Genomic DNA, 19,411 nt, shown 5'->3' with positions numbered 1-19,411 from the left:
AATCTAAGCAAAGATTCTTGAGTCAAGAACTGATAAATATATGGAGTGGTAATAATGTTTAATATTTAACCTTAGGGGTCAGCAGTTTGAGACCCCATCTCTACTGAAAATACAAAAATTAGCTAGGCATGGTGGCACGCACCTGTAATCTCAGCTACTTGGGAGGCTGAGGCAGGAGAATTGCTTGAACCTGGAAGGCGGAGGTTGCAATGAGCCGAGATCATGCCCCTGCACTCCAGCCTGGGTGACAGAGCAAGCAGAAAAAAAAAATTAACCTCAGGTAAAAAGGAAATACATCTACAAAGTTTGCTGTTTAATAGACTTTTATTGTTCCAGATTAGGACCCAAATGCACTGTGATAAAATCTAATTGACATTAGACAATTAACCTTGTATGATGATAAAAACTGAACAGGTTCCAAAAACAGTGGCATTCCAAATGCACATGTATCTTATCATTATATGGTCATAGTTTACTTTTACAAAGGTTATTCTATATAAGCCCGGCCATTTGAAAAGTTAACTCTGAAGTCGCCACCAGCTTCACTTTGAGGAACTTCATTTAGTTTGCAAAGGCAATACCATCGCCTGGCCCCTATTGTGTGGGACAGCAGTCGGGAAGAGACAGTCAGCTGGACAGTCAACGTAGGAGCCTTCTTCAGTAAGATGCTTCCTGGCAGAGAACAGAGGAAAATCTTTGTTCCAAAATGAAGGTTTTGTTGAAAGAGGAGAGCTACTGTTTATGGAATGAAAAAATAATGACAAAATAATAATAATGTGGCCTTTCTGAAAATAATGTAGAGAAGCAGAACAGGAATTTTTCTGATGTCAGAAGTGGTGAGTGAACAGCATTGTTAATCTGGGATTCTAAGTGGCTTTAATTTAAAATCTTGTCATGGGGATGTTAAGAATGGTTACCTCTAGGTAGAATTCCTGGTGATTTTACTTATATTGTTATACTTTTCTGTATTTTCTGTTCTAAATACATTCCGCTCTTGTAGTCAGCCAAGACTTTAAGGGGAAAGAAAAACATAAACAGCTTGAAAGGGAGAATGGACATCAAAAAGATTTTCATTATAATTTGTTTCAAAGATAGATTTTTATTCATTATGCAGTTTTGTTTTGTTTTTTGCCCCACCTTATACTTCAGCATTGCTTGATTATTTTATTGTGGCTATAGGGAACAAATTACTTCAGGTCCTAGGGGTAAATAAATATTTTTCACTAAAACATTGACAGATTATTCCCTAAAGAATTCCTTAATTACATATCCTTAATGTTCAAGATCAGTTTTTCTTTTGGTTGTACAAACTTAATAACACCAACTTGCAAATGAAATAGGATAGGGAAAAATCCAGAACAGATTTTTTTAAATCCCTTTAGCATCTGCCCTAACATAATTGGCATGTTGCATGTACATTTCACCTATGTGTGCTCAGACACATTTCTTGTCATTATACAGTTGAAATAAAATTTGTAATTTATTCGTATTTATTGAACATGAATATAGTAAACTATATCTATTATAGAGTGGGTCTTACAGAGTCTACAAATCTCAAAAGATTATGATTCTATTCAAAGTCTAATGGGTTTTTATTGAGGAAAACATGTCAAGTACAATTAAATTGATACAATTCAAAGAAAAGCCAACTGTGTTACCAAAAGGATGCTGTGGCTTGTCTGAGATCACAGAGGCTGTGGTCCTAGAGCGCATGAGCCCTGGGTCTGGGCTTGGTCTAGGTTTTCAGTTATCATAAGGAGGCCCCTGGGCACTGACTTTGACACCACCCCCTGACTTTGCTACCGAGAGAAAAGTAATCACTATTTGACAACAGCAACTTCACGTCTTTGTAAAACTATGAGCTCGTCTCATAGTAAAATCATCTGTATGGTTCATAAAGAGCAAAATATGAAAAGTGAGGTTTTTTTTTTTTCCGTTTTTTTTTTTTTTTTTTTTTTTTTTTTTGAGACTAAGTCGCTCTGTCGCCCAGGCTGGAGTACAGTGGCACCATCTCGGCTCACTGCAAGCTCTGCCTCCCGGGTTCACGCCATTCTTCTGCCTCAGCCTCCCGAGTAGCTGAGACTACAGGTGCCTGCCACCATGCCTGGCTAATTTTTTGTATTTTTAGTGGAGACGGGGTTTCACCATGTTAGCCAGGATGTTCTCGATCTCCTGACCTCGTGATCTGCCCGCCTCGGCCTCCCAAAGCGCTGGGATTACAGGCATGAGCCACTATGCCCGGCCGAAAAGTGAGCTTTTATGGCACAGAGGTTGCATTGCACAGTGGTTATATGCATGGATTCAGGAAACAGACTGTCTGGGTTCAAATCCCAGTGCTGTGTGATCTTAGGAATTTGCTTAATCTCTTCTTGCATCAGTTTCCTCATTATAGAATAAGAATAGTAATAGGACCAACCTTCTAAGGTTGTGTGATGATTTAATGAGTTAATATATTAAGTGTTTAGGATTCTGCCTGACACATAGAAAGTGCTATTTTATAGGAGTGTTAATGGGTATTAATTTTTCCAGAAAAAAAAATCTACCATTGGCATATCATTTAATAATATTATATAGCACTTTTAATTATATATATTGCTCCAATCCATCCAACTAAGTATGTTCATAAATTAGGTGCTAAGCTTTTAGTGGTAATACTGTTTTCTTAACAGTACAACCTAGAAATCGTATGCTACTTACAGAGGTTCGTTTCTATTATGATCCCAGGAGGTATACACAGCTGGAAATCTTGTAGCAACCTAGTGACATGAAAGAAACAGAAAGACAAGGCTTAATAATACTAACAATTCTCTAGTTATTCAATGTCTGCATTATTAATTCCCTTTTATTACTGGTCCATATCTTAGAAAAACTCAGTACACTTTAGATGCACTAAAAAAAAAAACATGATTAAAATTCATTGTTAGAAGAATATAGTTCTGTTTCCTTAGGGCGTTAATGGAAGGTTTACTTTGAAAAAAAGTGATTTGAAAAAGTATGAAAGAAATTTTCACTATAGTCTTGTAAAAGTCAGACTATCTTAAAAATATAATCAAAATTAATGTTATAACATTTATGATAATATGATAAAAATAAAATTATAAATGATTATGTTTCTTGAAAAGGAGCCTTCAATAACTCAAATTATTATTAAACTGTAAAAACATATACGAGAAAGTTGATTCGCATTCTCTTTTCAGTTTTAGATGACTTGGATAGCACATTGGCTCAGGAACAGTCTGCAAGCTCAGTGAATACCAGAACACCCCTCAACTATGGATCAAGAACACAGTTCAGTCACTTTTATTCCAGTGGTAACAGACATGGTAATATCACAGAAAGGCACAAAAAACACTATAATGAAACTTCCAATATGTCTATCTATGACATCCTAAGACCAGGAACTCCTAGGGAAGGTTTTAAAACCTTTTCTCCTAGGACAAGGACAATTTATGATATGTATAGGACAAGGGAGCCCAGAGTCTTTAAGGAAGATTATGTGCAAAAGAATACTTTTGGTAGTACTTCGCTGTGTTTTGACAGCAGGCAACGGTCGGCCTTACCAGCCACAGGGCATTTCACAGCAAGAAGCTTACATTTTCCAGCCACAACTCAGAGCAAGAATGGGTTTATACCACCAAGGCACCAGCAGAGTCCGAAGAGAACTCCTTTATCATCCATCATATGGAACAGATCAGATTCCTCTAGAGACAGGGAGAACCAGAAAGAGTTCCTGAGGGCACCATCACCAATGGAAATTGACCCTGCTGACAAGTATGTGTATCCCAGGGGTTTTCAGGAGAATAAGAGATATGAATCGTACCATTCACAGAATGTTTACCAACATGTTAGTTTAAATGCTCCCATGGAGAATGCAATGAGTCCTGACACTTTTGAGAACTCAGAGAATATGCCATTCTCTCATCAAAGCAACACATTTGCCAGATCTTTCTTCAGCAATACCTTTGGACGAAGCGGAGAACAGAGGAGATTTGGACAAGGTCCTTTTTGGGGCCAAGAGAAAGGACATTCTTTCTGGTCTGACTTTCATCGAAGCAGGAAATCATTCAGTTCTTCTGACAGAGACTTTGAAATGATTTCCATGGAGGCAAATAGTGTATCAGCCATTCATGGCCATAATGTTTCTTCTGAACACTGGGAATCATTTTCTTCTGGTTATGGAACAGATGTTTCCAGAGGCCAAGAAGAGCCACATCCCTGGCAGTTTGATTTTCAGACATCCACACTGGATAGCATGGTGGTATCACATGGTAATGAGACCCAGTTGACTCCTCATTTTGGCACACCAAATGTTTGCTCCATGACTGGTTCAAGCTATCACATCAAATCTAGTGAGTTGGTAAGTCAACAGGACAGTTCTCCTGTAGAAGTACATATAAACAAAGAAGCTTCCTCATTTGGAATTGCTCATACTGTAGCATCCTCATTCAAAACTTCCTTTTCCCAGATTTCTGATGACAGAAGGAATCCTCAGAGTCCCAACTTGCAGAATCCCACAGTCACTTTGCAGAAAAATTTTCCAAATAATCCTGTCTCTCATCCAATGAGAAGCCATACAGAAGTCACTGTGACCAACAGCAATTCAATTGACTCTCTGCCTCTTGCCAAAAGCCAGCCCAATATCTTGGTCACAGAAGTGAATAATGAGAAAGACTTAAATGAATCTATTTCAGAAGAAGACAAACAGCTAAGCAAGATGGACCAGACAAACAAGGCAGGTGAAATACCCCAACCTGTTTCACAGACAGGGATCTCAAACTCTTTACCTGATTTTCAAAATCCCTTATCCCAGGACTCAGCCAAGAGCAACGGGTTTGGTTTTAATGCATCTACCACAATAAGTTCAAAAAAGTCACCCAGAGTCTGTTCCAGGAAAGATACCTCCAAAATATATATACCACACAAAGATAAATCCAATGACATTAAACAAGATAAGAGGTTTACTGAAAACAGAAAACTTGGCTCAACGGCTTCCCTTCCTTTCATTCAGGAACACAGAACACCACCATCTTTCCCCAGGACAGACCAAGGTTGTCACCAGGAATTAACTGTAAATGATGAAGATATTTCAAGAATTATTACAAATAACCACTGGAGCTCTGCACCGACTGATACTCAAAATGCACAATCTCCAGAAAAGCCTGTTATTTTAGATACTGAGGGAGAGCAGTGTGCCACAATTCATTCTACCAACTGTGGCAAGTTGACTCCTGGCCACAAGACCTCGTGTGATTCTTTAGATCTGTCATCAGCTGCACTACCAGATTCCTCACCATCAAAGAATTCTTCCCTTGATGCTCCTGTGGTTCCATCTACTACAGTGTTCTCCAGGAGAAGTCCTTCAGACAAAGATCCATCGCTAGGAGAAAGAGAAGAAAAAGACAATGCTGGGAAGAACCAAAAGAATCAGTTTATTGTAAGCCACTCAGAAAACCAAGAGAGAAATGATAGTCATGTGCCTACACATGATGAAGTGGTTGATGTCAAATGCCATTCACACTCTCCTTTTAGGAATGAAAGAGGAAAAGGAAAAATAAGGCATCGTATATCCTGTATTGAAAAGTTAAGCAAAACAGAAAGTATATCAGTACCCACCAGTGATCACAGGAGCCTCATTGAAGCAAGTCAAAGCAATTCCAAAGTTTCTGAGCTTGACACAATTTATTGTACCTTGCCAAGAAAATCAAGCAGTTTTCTCATACATGGCAGGCAGTCAGGAAGTAAAATAATGGTTGCGTCATTGAGGAATGGGCCACCTCCCTTCCAAATCAAAAATAATGTGGAAGATGCAATGGGGAACTATACATTAAACAAAGTTAGTCCCAGTTCTCCTGAGTCAGTGAATGAATGTTCCAAAGTTGTTTCAGACTCAGCCCTGGGAGCACCTGAAGCCACAGAGAGAATGACAAATGTAAAAAGCAGTGGATCTACTTCCGTTAGAAAAGGACCACTTCCATTCCTCATCAACAGGGCTATGTCATGTCCCTCAGGGGAGCCCCATGCCTCAACTGGAAGAGAAGGAAGAAAAAAGCCATTGACCTCAGGCACGGATGCTTCTGAGCTAACAACAAGGGCTTCAGAGAGAATCATTAGCCCTGTGGAAAGTGACTCATCTGTTAGAGATTGTTCTTTAACCAAAAGACAACACCAAAAGGAAAACTTCCAAGAATACACTGAGAAAGAGGGTAAAATGGCTGCCTCCAGGAGAAGTGTATTTGCTCTTTCAAATGAAGACCCTTTACCTTTTTGCTCAGACTTGTCAGGAAAAGAACGTGGGAAAACATTACATAAAGTTAAGACGACTAGTACGTTTTCTGTTTCTGGTGATGAAGATAATGTAAAATGTCTGGAGGTGGTCTCAATATATTACACTCTACCGAGGAAACCCAGCAAAAAATTCTGTAACCTCTTTCAACAGTATACACAAAATACTAATTTACTTATAGAATCACCTCAAGTGGAGACTGAAACATTTCCTAATGGTTTAGAAAAAGACGAACAGAATTATTCTACACGAGAGCAGTCAGGAACACCTTCATGTGAAAATCTAAAGATGTCCGTCAACTCTGATCAGACGCTCACCACTGAAAATATGACTGCCTTCCGATTATCAAATAGGCGGCCCCTAGCGCCTACATTACAGGAAATGGCTTCTGTTGAGGCAGCTATTTCTCTTCCTGAAGAGGAATCTAAAGCTAGAGAGATTTTTTCAGATAATTTAGCTAAAACACCTCTAGGTAATTCAGAAAACAAGAAGGAAAGAGGCAAAAAGTTGCAAAGTGAAACTCTGCATACTTTATTGATGCTTCAGAGAAAAAATGTATCCGAAGAAAAATCTGAAAATTGTCAACAATCCATTAATTCAAGTAACAGTGGTCCCTCTAGTCTTCCAGCTCTTTCAGAAGTTAATATTGGAAATTCCCAAACCAGAAGAAGTTCTTGGGAGTGTACAGGGAGTGGTAGAGCCATTCCATTTACCGGAAGTGGGAAATGTCCTCAGAAAGATCACACATCCACAGCTGTAGGTGATGGCTCCAGTGGATCACAGCCTAGGGAAGGCAGAGGGGACATTGGAACCAACTGCCAAAAAATGACTAATAAAACACTTTCTCACTCAGAGAGTCAAGTCTTTGCCCTTACTCCAGCATTGCATAAACTACAGCTTGGTGAGGAGACTCAGTCAGATGAACCAAACTTAGAGAGTCTGCAGTCTGAACCAAGAGAATTACCTCAAAGAAGTCAGGAGGCAAATATGACAGAGAGCAGGAAGGCTGAAGGTGAAATGCAGAAGTCAGCTTGGGATCAACCTTCACTTCCTGAAGGAAACAAAAATAAAACCAACTTGGGTGACCTAATAAACGGGGAAAATAGATCTTCAGTTAAACACAGATTGGCAGCCATGTCTAAAGCCAGCAGAAAATTCCCAGCTAAAGATGTAAGCCCCAGAAGACACGTAGCTACTATCTTCCCCCAAAGTGGAAGCAGATCTGGCTTTGACCATTTATCTCTTGGCACAGTGGAGTGCAACCCACTGTTCCCTGAGGCTACTCCAAAATCTTCAGAGTCCATTGGCGAAAGCAGGTTGAGTGGGGATGGAAAGCATGTGAAGAAATCCGAGAACCTTCTTCCCATTACTGTACTACCCAACAGAGAACCTTCTACACACGTCAGCAACCAGAAGTCTAACAGCATTTCACAACGACATCAGAATGAGTTTAAAAATGTCTCAGAATCACCATCAAAGCATGAGAATTCTAAAGACATCACAGCAGCTCAGAATTTAGAAAGAGAATCAGGAGCCCCATCCCCCATCACATTCACCAGCCTCAGGGAAGCAGAATTCTCTGACAATCAGGGGAGGCTGAGCCCTCCTTTTCCACTGGAGCCTGCACAGAAATCTAGAGTAAGCATTCCACTGGCCAGTTTTCTGCAGCAACAAAGGAGTGCTTCATCTCTGGAGTGGGAACCTGAGCCACACCTCTATCGTTCAAAGAGTTTAAAAAGCATTAATGTTCATGGCGATCTACTACGAAAAAGCCATCCTCCAAAAGTCAGGGAGCGCCATTTTTCTGAAAGCACTTCTATTGACAATGCCCCGAGTCGACTGACCCTTGGGAATGAATTCTCTGTCAACAATGGGTACAGTCGAAGATTCAGATCTTTTTCTGAACTCCCCTTCTGCGATGGAAATGAAAGTTGGGCTTATCGCAGTGGGACAAAAACAGGTCCCAGGTCTGCAACATCTATGTACAGACCTATCGACTATGGGATCTTTGGGAAAGAACAACAGTTAGCTTTCTTAGAAAATGTAAAGAGGTCACTTACACAAGGAAGATTATGGAAACCAAGTTTTCTTAAGAACCCTGGCTTCCTAAAAGATGATTTGAGGAACCCTCCCAACCCCTCAGAGTCATTAAGCTCAAATTCTCCCAGTAGTCAGGTGCCAGAAGATGGCTTATCTCCAAGTGAACCGCTTAATATCTATGAGGATGACCCAGTGGACTCAGATTGTGACACAGACACAACCACAGATGATGAATACTACCTGGATGAAAATGACAAAGAGTCAGAACTGTGAGGCTTTTTCAATAAAATGCTTTACCTTTTTCACCAAAAGCTTATAATGGAACTAAGGCGTACGTGTGCATGTGCATGGGAGGATAAAAGATCTAGTCTGGGCAGTGTCTGCTCTGAAACGTCCCACATCTCCTTTTTTTTCCTCCACACCCTATATAGACACTTTCTGAATGCTAGAACAATGAATTCTTGTTTTGAGAGAGTCTCTGCTATTTTCTATCTCTGTAAATGTTCTTAGCCTGCCTTTCCACCACTCCCACTTAATCCCTGATTCACTGTCTGATTTGGGCTTTCTGCTTTACTTCCCTCCTAACATTTTTCATCTTTAATTGTGATTTACAACTAATATCCCAGGCACATACATAGCTTATGAATTACCCAGCACAACTGTGAAACTCTGTATTGCTTCTTCCGGTCCACACCCTATACTCATGACATTAAATAAAAGGTAGGGATGATAACAGTGGGGTAAATATTATCATCCTGTTTGACTCATGAACATTTAGGAAGTTTAAGGTGGTGATCTTCTCTTTCAAACAAAGATAAAGGAATTTTTTTTTTTTAACCTGAGAAACTGATTGCAAAAAGAAAAAAAAAAAAAAGATAAAGGAATTTTCTAAGTACATCCTGTTATATCTGTAGTGGAGCCTGGGAGGCACATGGTCAAAGCACATGTTGAGGTTATAGATTAGGACCTGAATCCCTAGTAAGCCAATAGAAGGTTAGCAGTCCTAGAAATTCCTCTGAAACTGTGGGGGATTGGCTGGATTATTAAGGGCTTTTAGTCAAGCCAAGGGCTTAGGCCAGGCAACCTGACCATACAGAAAGTTGCCTGGTCACAGAATTTCTGCTTATGAAGAGAACACAGCTGAGGAGCAGAGATAGGAAGTAGGTATGCCTTCATGGGACCGACTTACCTTTACTGCAGTTCTCTCAGCAACTGGCTTTTCCCATTTCCTCAGAACTATCCATTTTCACATTTTCTTTTTTTCTTTGTTTTTGTTTTTTGTTTTGTTTTGTTTTGTTTTGTTTTGTTTTTTGGAGACGGAGTCTTGCTCTGTCACCCAGGCTGGAATGCAGTGGCATGATCTGGGCTCACTGCAACCTCCGCCTCCCGGGTTCAAGCCATTCTCCTGCCTCAGCCTCCAGAGTAGCTGGGATCATAGGCGCACCCAGGCGCACGCTGCCACGCCCAGCTAATATTTTTGTATTTTAGCAGAGACGGGGTTTCATCGTGTTGCCCAGGCTTGTCTCGAACACCTGAGCTCAGGCAATCCGCCCACCTCAGCCTCCCAAAGTGCTAGGATTACAGGCGTGAGCCACCATGCCCAGTCTTTTTTTTTTCTGGTTTTGTTGTGTTTTTGTTTTTGTTTTTGTTTTTGTTTTGAGATGGAGTCTTGTTCTTGTTGCTCAGGCTAGAGTGCAATGGCATGATCTCAGCTCACTGCAACCTCCTCCTCCCAAGTTCAAGCAATTCTCCTGCCTTAGCCTCCCAAGTAGCTGGGACTACAGGCACCCACCACCACACCTGGCTAATTTTTTTTTTTTTTTTTTTTTTTTTTTTGGTATTTTTAGTAGAGTTGGAGTTTCACCAGGTTGGCCAGGCTGGTCTCAAACTCCTGACCTCAGGTGATCTGCCCACCTCGGTTTCCCAAACTGCTGGGATTACAGGCGTGAGCCACCGTGACTGGCCCACATTGTCTTTAATTGCAAGGTAGAACACTTCTTTTTAGGTGGGACATTTTAGTCCCAAATATCAAGTGGGAACCTTGGCCAAGTCCCTAAAATGCCATCAAGTCAGATCTGACACCCTGGAATTCATTCTTTGCTGCAGGATCATCTACCAAACCCTTGGGAAATTCTAAGGCAGAGCTCCTAAGGGCTTGTCACTATGATTCAATGATTTATCTAGAGTAAATCACTTATGATACCCACTGATATTTTGGCTTTCCTAACTCTTTATTTGCCATGCAGAACCTCGGGGGATTTCTCTCCTAATTCAGGATAAAGACCAATAGATGGCAGTGAAGATAATCTGCTTTAACTACAGAGAGCATGGATTCCTGGATCTCAATACTATGATAGTCAACATGAGTGGATTTTATCTTGTTTGGTTTATATTTGCTTCGCGACCTAATCTAATTTTCCATTTTTTATACCTAGTCTGTTTCATCATTATAAACTAAGAATAACGATAGGTGTTGGTGAAGTGTATAGAGATCTGGAACTGATAGAGATTTAAGAAAGAACTATGTTATTATTATCCTTCTAATCATTCCCTTACCTAGACGCAAAATGCCTGGGTTACTTTACATGGTTCCCATGCAACTCAAAGCTAATGAACATGAAGTAACTAACATGAAAGCTATTCCCTAAATCTGTCAACTATTTTAAACTTCAAGCTCTGACCAATCCTGAGCTCAAAAAGCTCAAAAATAAAATATTGTGAACTTTTCAATGCAAATTTGTATGGTAAAGAATAAATAACACTATTTCTTGTTTAATATATGTTTAATATATATTAACATATATATGTTGTAAATTCTGCCTTTCCTCTTTTTCTATTTATCTGATTATTATTATTATTATTATTATTATTATTTTCTTTGAGACAGAGTCTCACTCTGTCGCCCAGGCTGGAGTGCAATGGCACGATCTCCGCTCACTGCAACCTCTGCCTCCCAGGTTTAAGCGATTCTCCTGCCTCAGCTTCCCGAGTAGCTGGGATTACAGGCGCCCGCCACCACGCCCAGCTAATTTTTGTATTTTTAGTAGAGATGGGGGTTTCACCATGTTGGCCAGGCTGGTTTCGAACTCCTGACCTCAGGTGATCCACCTGCCTCAGCCTCCCAAACTGCTGGGATTATAGGCATGAGCCACCTCACCAGCCCTATTTATCTGATTATATAAGTAAAACTTTAATAAACCATGACTTACATTTTCTATGCCATTTTAAGATACTCAGAGTTAATATTTTAATATTGAGGTTCTTGATTTTTTTAATGATCAGCTTTCAAATTATATTTCAGTATATACTCTGAGTCTACGTGTATGCTACAAAAGGTGAAATGAAGTTAGCTTATTTTTCAGTGAGTTTAGGCTATATTAAGAGTTAGGTAAGTTAGGTAAGGGTGAAACTGCTTTGGGGCCCAGACTGCGCTGGAATGTACTGTTTAAATTCAAAGGTAATTGATGGCCAGTGTTCAGCTGCTCTATTTGTAACGTTTGCATGTTGGTCTGGCTGAAGTATCAGGAAAACACAAAATTCATGAAAATAGCACCTTTTATAATTTTATACTTTTATAAAGCACTTGTTAAAGAAGTATAGCAAATTTCTATGTATTTTAACATATAAGTCACTGCATTTTAATGTTCATTTTTGGTATAGCTATGGTAACTTATAATAGTCATTTTTATATTCATAACTTGTTTTCTGAAAGATATTGTCACTATTAAAATAAACATTCATGTAAATGGAGTAAATCATAGGGGAATCAATCCTAATAAATACCTTATAAATTATAAACTTGTTTAGATACTAGATTTCTATAACCATAAATTTTATACTGTAAAGTTCATTTAAAATAGGGTTTAATGAAGTTATTTTAATTTTTAGAGACTCCCGTCTAAATAATTTACTCCTACATTGTAAATACATTGATGCCAACAAAATTCCAACTGCTACTAACAAAGGTTTGGTTGGTGATAAGCTAATAAAAGCTACTTTGTGTAGGAGGTAAATATGTGTACTGGAGGGGGTAAAAATCCACTTAGGTTATGGCAAAGATGGGAATCAAACTGGAAAACTCATAGGCCCATAAAATTAATATTCTTTGTTAAGTGCCAGAGGGTTTAAGAGAACTTCTTGCTGAGAGTTTATTGCTAATAATAATGCTTCAGAATATCCCATTTAAATGTACAGTGTAAATATGTAAAATATTTTACTTCCCAGGCAAGTTTGTGAATGTATTGCCACTTAGTGGTTCTTTGTGACTGGCAGTTCTGTATATCTGAAATAAATAAGCTGTAAGCACTTTTGTTAAAACTTTGTCAAATAATCCTTTTATGTACTTGTTCCCAGACCTGTTCTCTGGGTATGAAATGTGTTAAAGACAAGGTGCAAATTTAAAACAATGCCTGTATTGAAATAAATGATTTAAACAGATGCACTATTTGATTTGGTTTTTATTCACATCCTCAAATGATTTTTTTTTTTTTTTTTTTTTTTGAGATGGAGTCTTGCTCTGTCGCCCAGGCTGGAGTGCAGTGGCATGATCTCGGCTCACTGCAACCTCTGCCTCCCAGGTTCAAGCAATTCTCCTGCCTCAACATCCTGAGTAACTGGGATTACAGGCATGCACCACCACTCACAGCTAATCTTTGTATTTTTAGTAGAGACAGGTTTTCACCATGTTGGTCAGGCTGGTCTCGAACTCCTGACCTCGTGATTCACCCACCTTGGCCCCCCAAAGTGCTGGGATTACAGGCGTGAGCCACTGTGCCCAGCCCAAATGATTATTTTTAAGTGTGAAAGTTTTAGGAAAAATATAAAAGGTAGGGGGCTCGGGGGGAGGCATAAGTTTTCAAACCAGTCTCTCTTGTGGCTGTTGAATGAGATCTGCCATATAGGTGGTTTTAAAAAAACAGTGGCTTGCTTCTTTCTTATTTGTACCCAAAAAGCAACGAACCAACATCAGGAAATCAATGTGCCTTGTTGCATAATAGGAGAGGAATGAAGAAGGTCTGACATTTCTTTCTGGAGATTCACACATTTATAAAAGAAGAGGGGCCAGGTGTTATGGCTGACACCTGTAATCCCAGCACTTTGGAAGGCCAAGGCAGGTAAATCGCCTGAGCTCAGGAGTTCGAGACCAGCCTAGCCTGGCCAATATGGTGAAACACCGCCTCTACTAAAATACAAAAATTAGCCGGGCATGGTGGTGTACACCTGTAATCCTAGCTACTTGGAGGCTGAAGCAGGAGAATCACTTGAACTCGGAAGGCAGAGGTTGCAGTGAGCCAAGATCGCACAGCTGCACTCCAGCCTAGGCAACAGAGTGAGACTCTGTCTCAGGAAGAGGGAGTTACATGGAGTTGGGGCATCTACTGTCCAGTAGCACTGATGAAAGATAAGCAGGTCTCTCTAGTTGAATATGTCATGCAATGTTAATTCCCCCCAAGAAAATTAATTAATAGATTTGTACTAATCTTTTACCTTTTCTGGAAAAGCAACCCAAAGCCCTTTTTCTATCAAGGACAGGAGACTGTCAACAGCATTTTATTCAAAATATTTTTACTGTCCTTTATTAAAATTTAAAATACAGTGGATCAGCTAGGATTTTTAGTGATAGACAGTAGAATCCTCTCTAGCTGGTTCAAATAGAAAAAGATCTATTGGGGGCTGGGTGCAGTGGCTCATGCCTGTAATCCCAGCACTTTGGGAGGCCAAGGCAGGCAGATCACTTGAGGTCAGGAGTTCAAGACCAGACTGGCCAACATGGCAAAACCCCATCTCTACTAAAAATACAAAAATTAACCAGGTGTGGTAGTGGGTACCTGTAATCCCAGCTACTGGGGAAGTTGAGGCAGGAGAATCACTTGAAACCAGGAGGCAGAGGCTGCAGTGAGCAGAGATCATGCCACTGCACTCCAGCCTGGATGACAGAGTGAGACTCCGTCTCAAAAAAAAAAAAAAAGAAAAAAAAAGAAAGAAGAAGGAGGAAAAAGAAAGAGAGAGAGAGAAAGGAAGGAAGGAAAGGAAGGAAAGAAAGAAGGAAAAGGTCTATTAAATTGTAAATTTTGCTCACAAACTCATTAATAGGGATAAGGAGATAGATTTTGAGCTGAAATTCCAGGACCAGTTCTAAAAACCATGTCACAGAATTGGACCTGCCAACGGAGCTGCTGTCTCTGTTATGACTGGGAAAATGCCGAATCAGGACATCAAGTGGGCCAATATCCTGAATCACTACCTTCATTTGGTCCAGAAATTGCTCCTATAGAAATAAAAACACTAGTATGTATAGACTTGCATGTAGGACTTTTATTGCTACAATGTTTGTTGTGGCAAAACCTGGAAACAAGGTTAATACCTGATTAAGAAATGACTGAATATATTATAGAACATTTACATATGTAATATTGTAAAGCCATTGAAAATTCGTCTTTTGCTTTAGAAATTGTCTAATTTTCAATGTCACTAAGTTGACTTAGAAGAATTTCCATGAGGTACTGTGGAGGGAGAAATGTAAAATTCCATTTTTGTAAAGCATTCACCAAAAAACCTGCATATGCATGTGTACACATGGAGGGACACACTAAGTTATTAATGTTGGTTGTTTTGTAGACAGGTGTTGGGGGAGAGGATGTTCAAGAACAGGAGAAAAGAGAGAGAAGTTTCTTTCCTCCAAAGAAGAAACTGTAAATATACACACATATACATATATATAGAAATATATAAATAAATGAGAATAGTTATTATTATTCATGTATTTAAGTGCAACTATTTATCGGGGGTGTACAGACTAAAAACTAAATATAAGTTTTTAAAGGATTTCTGTACAGGAGAATATTTAATAAATTACTTTTCTTTCTTAAAAAATTGATGATCGGCTGGGTGCAGTGGCTCACACCTGTAATCTCAGCACTTTGGGAGCCCAAGGCAGGTGGATCTTGCGGTCAGGAGTTCGAGACCAGCCTAGTCAACATGGTGAAAACCCATCTCTACTAAAAATAAAAAATTACCCGGCATCAGGGTGCACACCTATAGTGCCAGCTATTTGGGAGGCTGAGGCAGGAGAACCTCTTGAACCCAAGAGGCGGAGGTTGCAGTGAGCTGAGATTGTGCCACTGCACTCTAGCCTTGGTGACAGAGCGAGACTTTGTTTCAAAAAAAAAAAAAAATTGATGATCATACTTGATTCTACAAAACATTGTGTTTTAATAATATAAATGCCAGCACTAAGTTTCCCTCTAGGCCCATGTTCTTTTCCCCAATAATCCTTTCTAGATTATGTCATCTTTCCAGTCTGGAAACTACAATTCCATTCTAGAAATGTTTTGAAGAGATGTAGTAGGTACTGATATGATTGCCCAGTAGACCCTTTTTCTTTGCTCTGGAAACTGACATCCCCTCCCTTCAGGCCATATGTTGACTGTGGAAGAATCGATGTTCTTATACAACACTAAGAATCTGGGCACAATTGATTGTTTCAAGGTGGAATGTTTTGGAGGAAATTGGTTCTGGATGGAAGTGAATATTTAAACCAATAGTCTCACAATCTAAAATGTACCCTATAGACTGTAATACATGGAAGGGCAGGGACTGAGTTTATATCCCTAGCACCTTGCATAATGCATGACATAAAGTCATGATATAAAGTGTGGGTTGAATAAATATTATTGAAATTATTAAAATAAGGTTTTGTGCATTTTATAGGATCTAATCTTTTCTAACTTTATGTAAGTTTTTTATTCATTAGTGACATGGAAAATTAGACAATTTCTACAAAAATTAGCCAGGTGTGGTGGCATGCACCTGTAGGTCCAGCAGGAGGCTGAGGCAGGAGAATCGCTTGAGCCTGGGAGACAGAGGTTCAATGAGCCAAGATCGCGCCATTGTACTCCAGCCTGGGTGACAGAGCGAGAGTCCATCAAAATAAAATAAAATAAATGAATAAATAAAGATTAAAGAAAGAAAATTGCACAATTTCTAAAGTTAAAGAGGAATTTATTATAAGGATGCAAAGATATCTCAGAAACCAGAGATAGAGACGCTGCTCATGAACTGTACCAGACTCTAGTGCACTATACATAACCCAGAGAGTTTTCTGTATTTCTCTTCTATTTTCAGAATACGATGGGAAAAAATAGCAAAAGTTATAATGCTTCTGTTGGAGAGCAGTCGGTACGTTAAAAATCTCCTAACCTTGATTTTAAACTCCCAAGGAAAGGGGATTAGTTCAGCATGAGTCAGTTTCCAAACTAGGAGCCAATGAACTGTAGCCATAGTTAAAGTTATGCTGTTACAAAGCCTCACTGTTAACCAGGTGGACTGTGGAGTAAAAAAGGAGAGTTACCGAAAAGGTGGAAATGTTATGAACTGAGTCGATAATAATTAGCTGTGAATTTTATGTGACATTAATGTAAAGATTCCAGAGGCCAGTGCAATTCACAGAAGTGTATTGAATCTAGACCTTCCAGAGTCACACACTGACTTTAATTCTAGGTGTTTGAGATTGGAGTTCAATATGGAGATGAATGTGAAAGGGAATGAAAAACTTCTTGGGGTATATCATTTACTTCAAAGTTTTATACAGATGTTCCTGCTATCCAGAATGCTCTCCTTCTCTTTATGTGGCTGATTCCTATTTGACCTTCAAGGTTTGGCATAGATGTCATCTCTTTCAGAAGCCTCTCTTGGTTCTCCCAAGACTAGGTTAGCTGGCCTTCATATGTAATGTATAAGTAAGTACACTGTACTATGTTGGAAAAGGCTCTCTGCCATGGCCCTTGAACTTCTCTGATCATTCTTGCTTGGTATGCTAGGCTTTCTGCCATGGACCTTGAAATCTGATCATTCTTGCTGTTCTGCCACTCCAATGCCCAGCTCTTTATCTGTCCATTTCTCTGGGCAGTGTTTGTAGCAAGCAACGTTGAGGGATGAGATAACATCTCCCCACCCTCAAAGAGCAGGCTTAATTCTGTGTAGCCTAAAAGAGGCAAATTCCTTTAGCTCAGTGCTCCTCTCTTGTAATGCAACCCACTTCAGGCATCCATCATAGTCTGTGTGCACTGTCCCCACAGGACTTGGGAGGCTTAGGAACAAAACGCAAACCAACATAAAACTCTGGCTACTGCTTTTGCAGTGAATAATAAAGTTCTTTGATACAGGAGTGTTGTATCTTTTGACAGCATCCATGAAACAGTAACAGGCCAACTTGTTAGTTTGTAAGTGGGATAAAATCCTAGACCATGCAGTTCTTGAGGCCCATATTTTAACACCTATACGCTATTTACATTGCCTCAGTCTTTCTTCTCCACTAAACTACAGGCACTTTGAAGTCAAAATACAGTATCTAAAATACAGTAGGCATTTAATAAATATGTGTTGAATGAATTAAATTTGATTAATGATAAAGAGTCTGGTCAAGGCACTGGTTGCTCTGAAGAGACATACTCTTTGGAGACAGGTTAAGATGAGAAAGAAAACAGGTTGGTGCAGGCTTAGTATTGCTAAACACTAGTGTGTTCAGAAACAATTATATGGCTTCCCTGACGTGTTCTAAAAAAAAAAAAAAAAAATACTGGGTGTTAACCCAAATGTTATGTAATTTATTAGGCCATGTTTTACTATAATCCAGTACCAGCTAAACCTCAGATTATTTCTCTGGAAATTGTTTTAAGTCAGATTTTGAAAGAGTGTGAGCAAACTGTGTTCCATACAATTTTTTTAAGCGATAGTTGGAAAAGAGCAAAGCTTTCTATTTAAAGCAAGGAGACACCCCCACAAAATAAAATTTATCAGTGAAAGTAATACCAAGTAATGTTATACTTTAGCCCTAAAATTTACCGGCAACTGACTACCAGTTCCTGAAAATCTTTCCAAAGTACAAAGAACACTGTCCATAACCACTGCTTAGCATTACTAAAATAGGTCAAGAGAACTGTGAAAATGTGGGAAAGATTTTGCCCTGGTAAAACTTGGTCGCAGCAAGAATGCTGCGTAGCACAGTTAAAGCCATGAGGCGGACAAAGGCTTGTCCAGTGCCTGGCTCTGATGTTTTGGGCATTAAGTTCCCCCAACAGGGTGCAGAAATCCTGTGTCCATTCTGGGGTGTGAGTTCCTTCTGGATCATTCAGCCAGAGGAGAATCTTTATTGGCTTTAAATAGATTCAGATCTATTAACAATCCATTAACAAATTTGTATCCATTAACAAATTGGATAAAAAAGAGAGACAGATAGTGGCCTTGACAATCTCTTCGTGGATCCAGCGTTCATTTTCTGAGGAGTGGTGGAGGTGGCTGAGACCAACCACGCACCACCACCCCTTCTCCCACTTCGATTACAGAGGAACACGAGGTTTCCGGCTTTGAGGTAAAGCTCACACACGGGCTTAAGGCAAGGCCTGGTCTTCTGCCACCCCAGTACCCAGCTCCTCACTCTGGGCTTGGCCCAAACTCTGTGGATGTTCTGTAAACACCTGCTGGAAGAAGAGGAGTGCGGGAGGAAGGGGGGAAAGGGAGGAGTCGGGTGGGAGGATCACAGTTCTGTGAGGGAGGCTGCTGAGCAGAAAAGCAACAAAACAGGCCACAAGAGAACGGTGCGGCTGTGAACAGAGGGCTGTGAGGGAGGGCGGGGGGCGTGACCTTGGCTCTCATCTTGTAACCTCGGAGACATTCCTTGGGAAAAGGTATTTCCCTAAACTACATCCATCTTGGGGCGGGACCCTTTCATCGTCCCACAACAATCACCACCGGGTCTACGTCCTTTAAAAACACCTGAGCGGCGGACCCGGTGGCTCACGCCTGTAATCCCGGCACTTTGGGAGGCCGAGGCGGGCGGATTGCTTGAAACCAGGAGTTCAAGACCACCCCGGGCAACATAGGGAGACCCTCGTCTCCACAAATAATAATAATAATAACAATAATAATAATAATAATAAATTAAATTAGCCAGCGTGGTGTCGTGTGCCTATAGTCAGTCCCAGCTACTCGGGAGGCTGAGGCGGGAGGATCTCCTGAGCCCAGGAGTTCCAGGCAGCAGTGAGCTGTGGTCGCGCCATTGCACTCCAGCCTAGGCGACAGAGCCAGCCC

General features: G+C 40.1%; 1 protein-coding gene and 1 long non-coding RNA gene across 5 annotated transcripts in view; one reads left to right on the top strand and one right to left on the bottom strand.

Moving 5' to 3' along the window:
• Window positions 1–12,764, top strand: part of EXPH5 (exophilin 5) — an 88,869-nt gene extending 76,105 nt beyond the window's left edge. For all 4 annotated transcript variants that reach the window (XM_024255802.3, XM_054525019.2, XM_024255804.3 and 1 more), the window contains one exon: window positions 3,198–12,764. In XM_024255802.3, coding sequence (XP_024111570.2) covers window positions 3,198–8,596 — 5,399 coding nt within the window. In that variant the 3' untranslated portion in view covers window positions 8,597–12,764. The remainder of the gene's footprint in view (window positions 1–3,197) is intronic.
• LOC129048762 (uncharacterized) lies at window positions 280–4,135 on the bottom strand. The gene is made up of 3 exons (XR_008511359.2): window positions 3,961–4,135; window positions 2,698–2,756; window positions 280–672 (listed from the first exon to the last, which is right to left on the bottom strand). It is a non-coding gene; the product is annotated as an uncharacterized LOC129048762 (long non-coding RNA).
• Window positions 12,765–19,411: the final 6,647 nt, after the last annotated feature.

Source organism: Pongo abelii, chromosome 9, assembly GCF_028885655.2.
Source record: "Pongo abelii isolate AG06213 chromosome 9, NHGRI_mPonAbe1-v2.0_pri, whole genome shotgun sequence".
Lineage (NCBI taxonomy): Eukaryota > Metazoa > Chordata > Mammalia > Primates > Hominidae > Pongo > Pongo abelii.
This window is presented reverse-complemented; position numbering and strand designations above follow the sequence as displayed.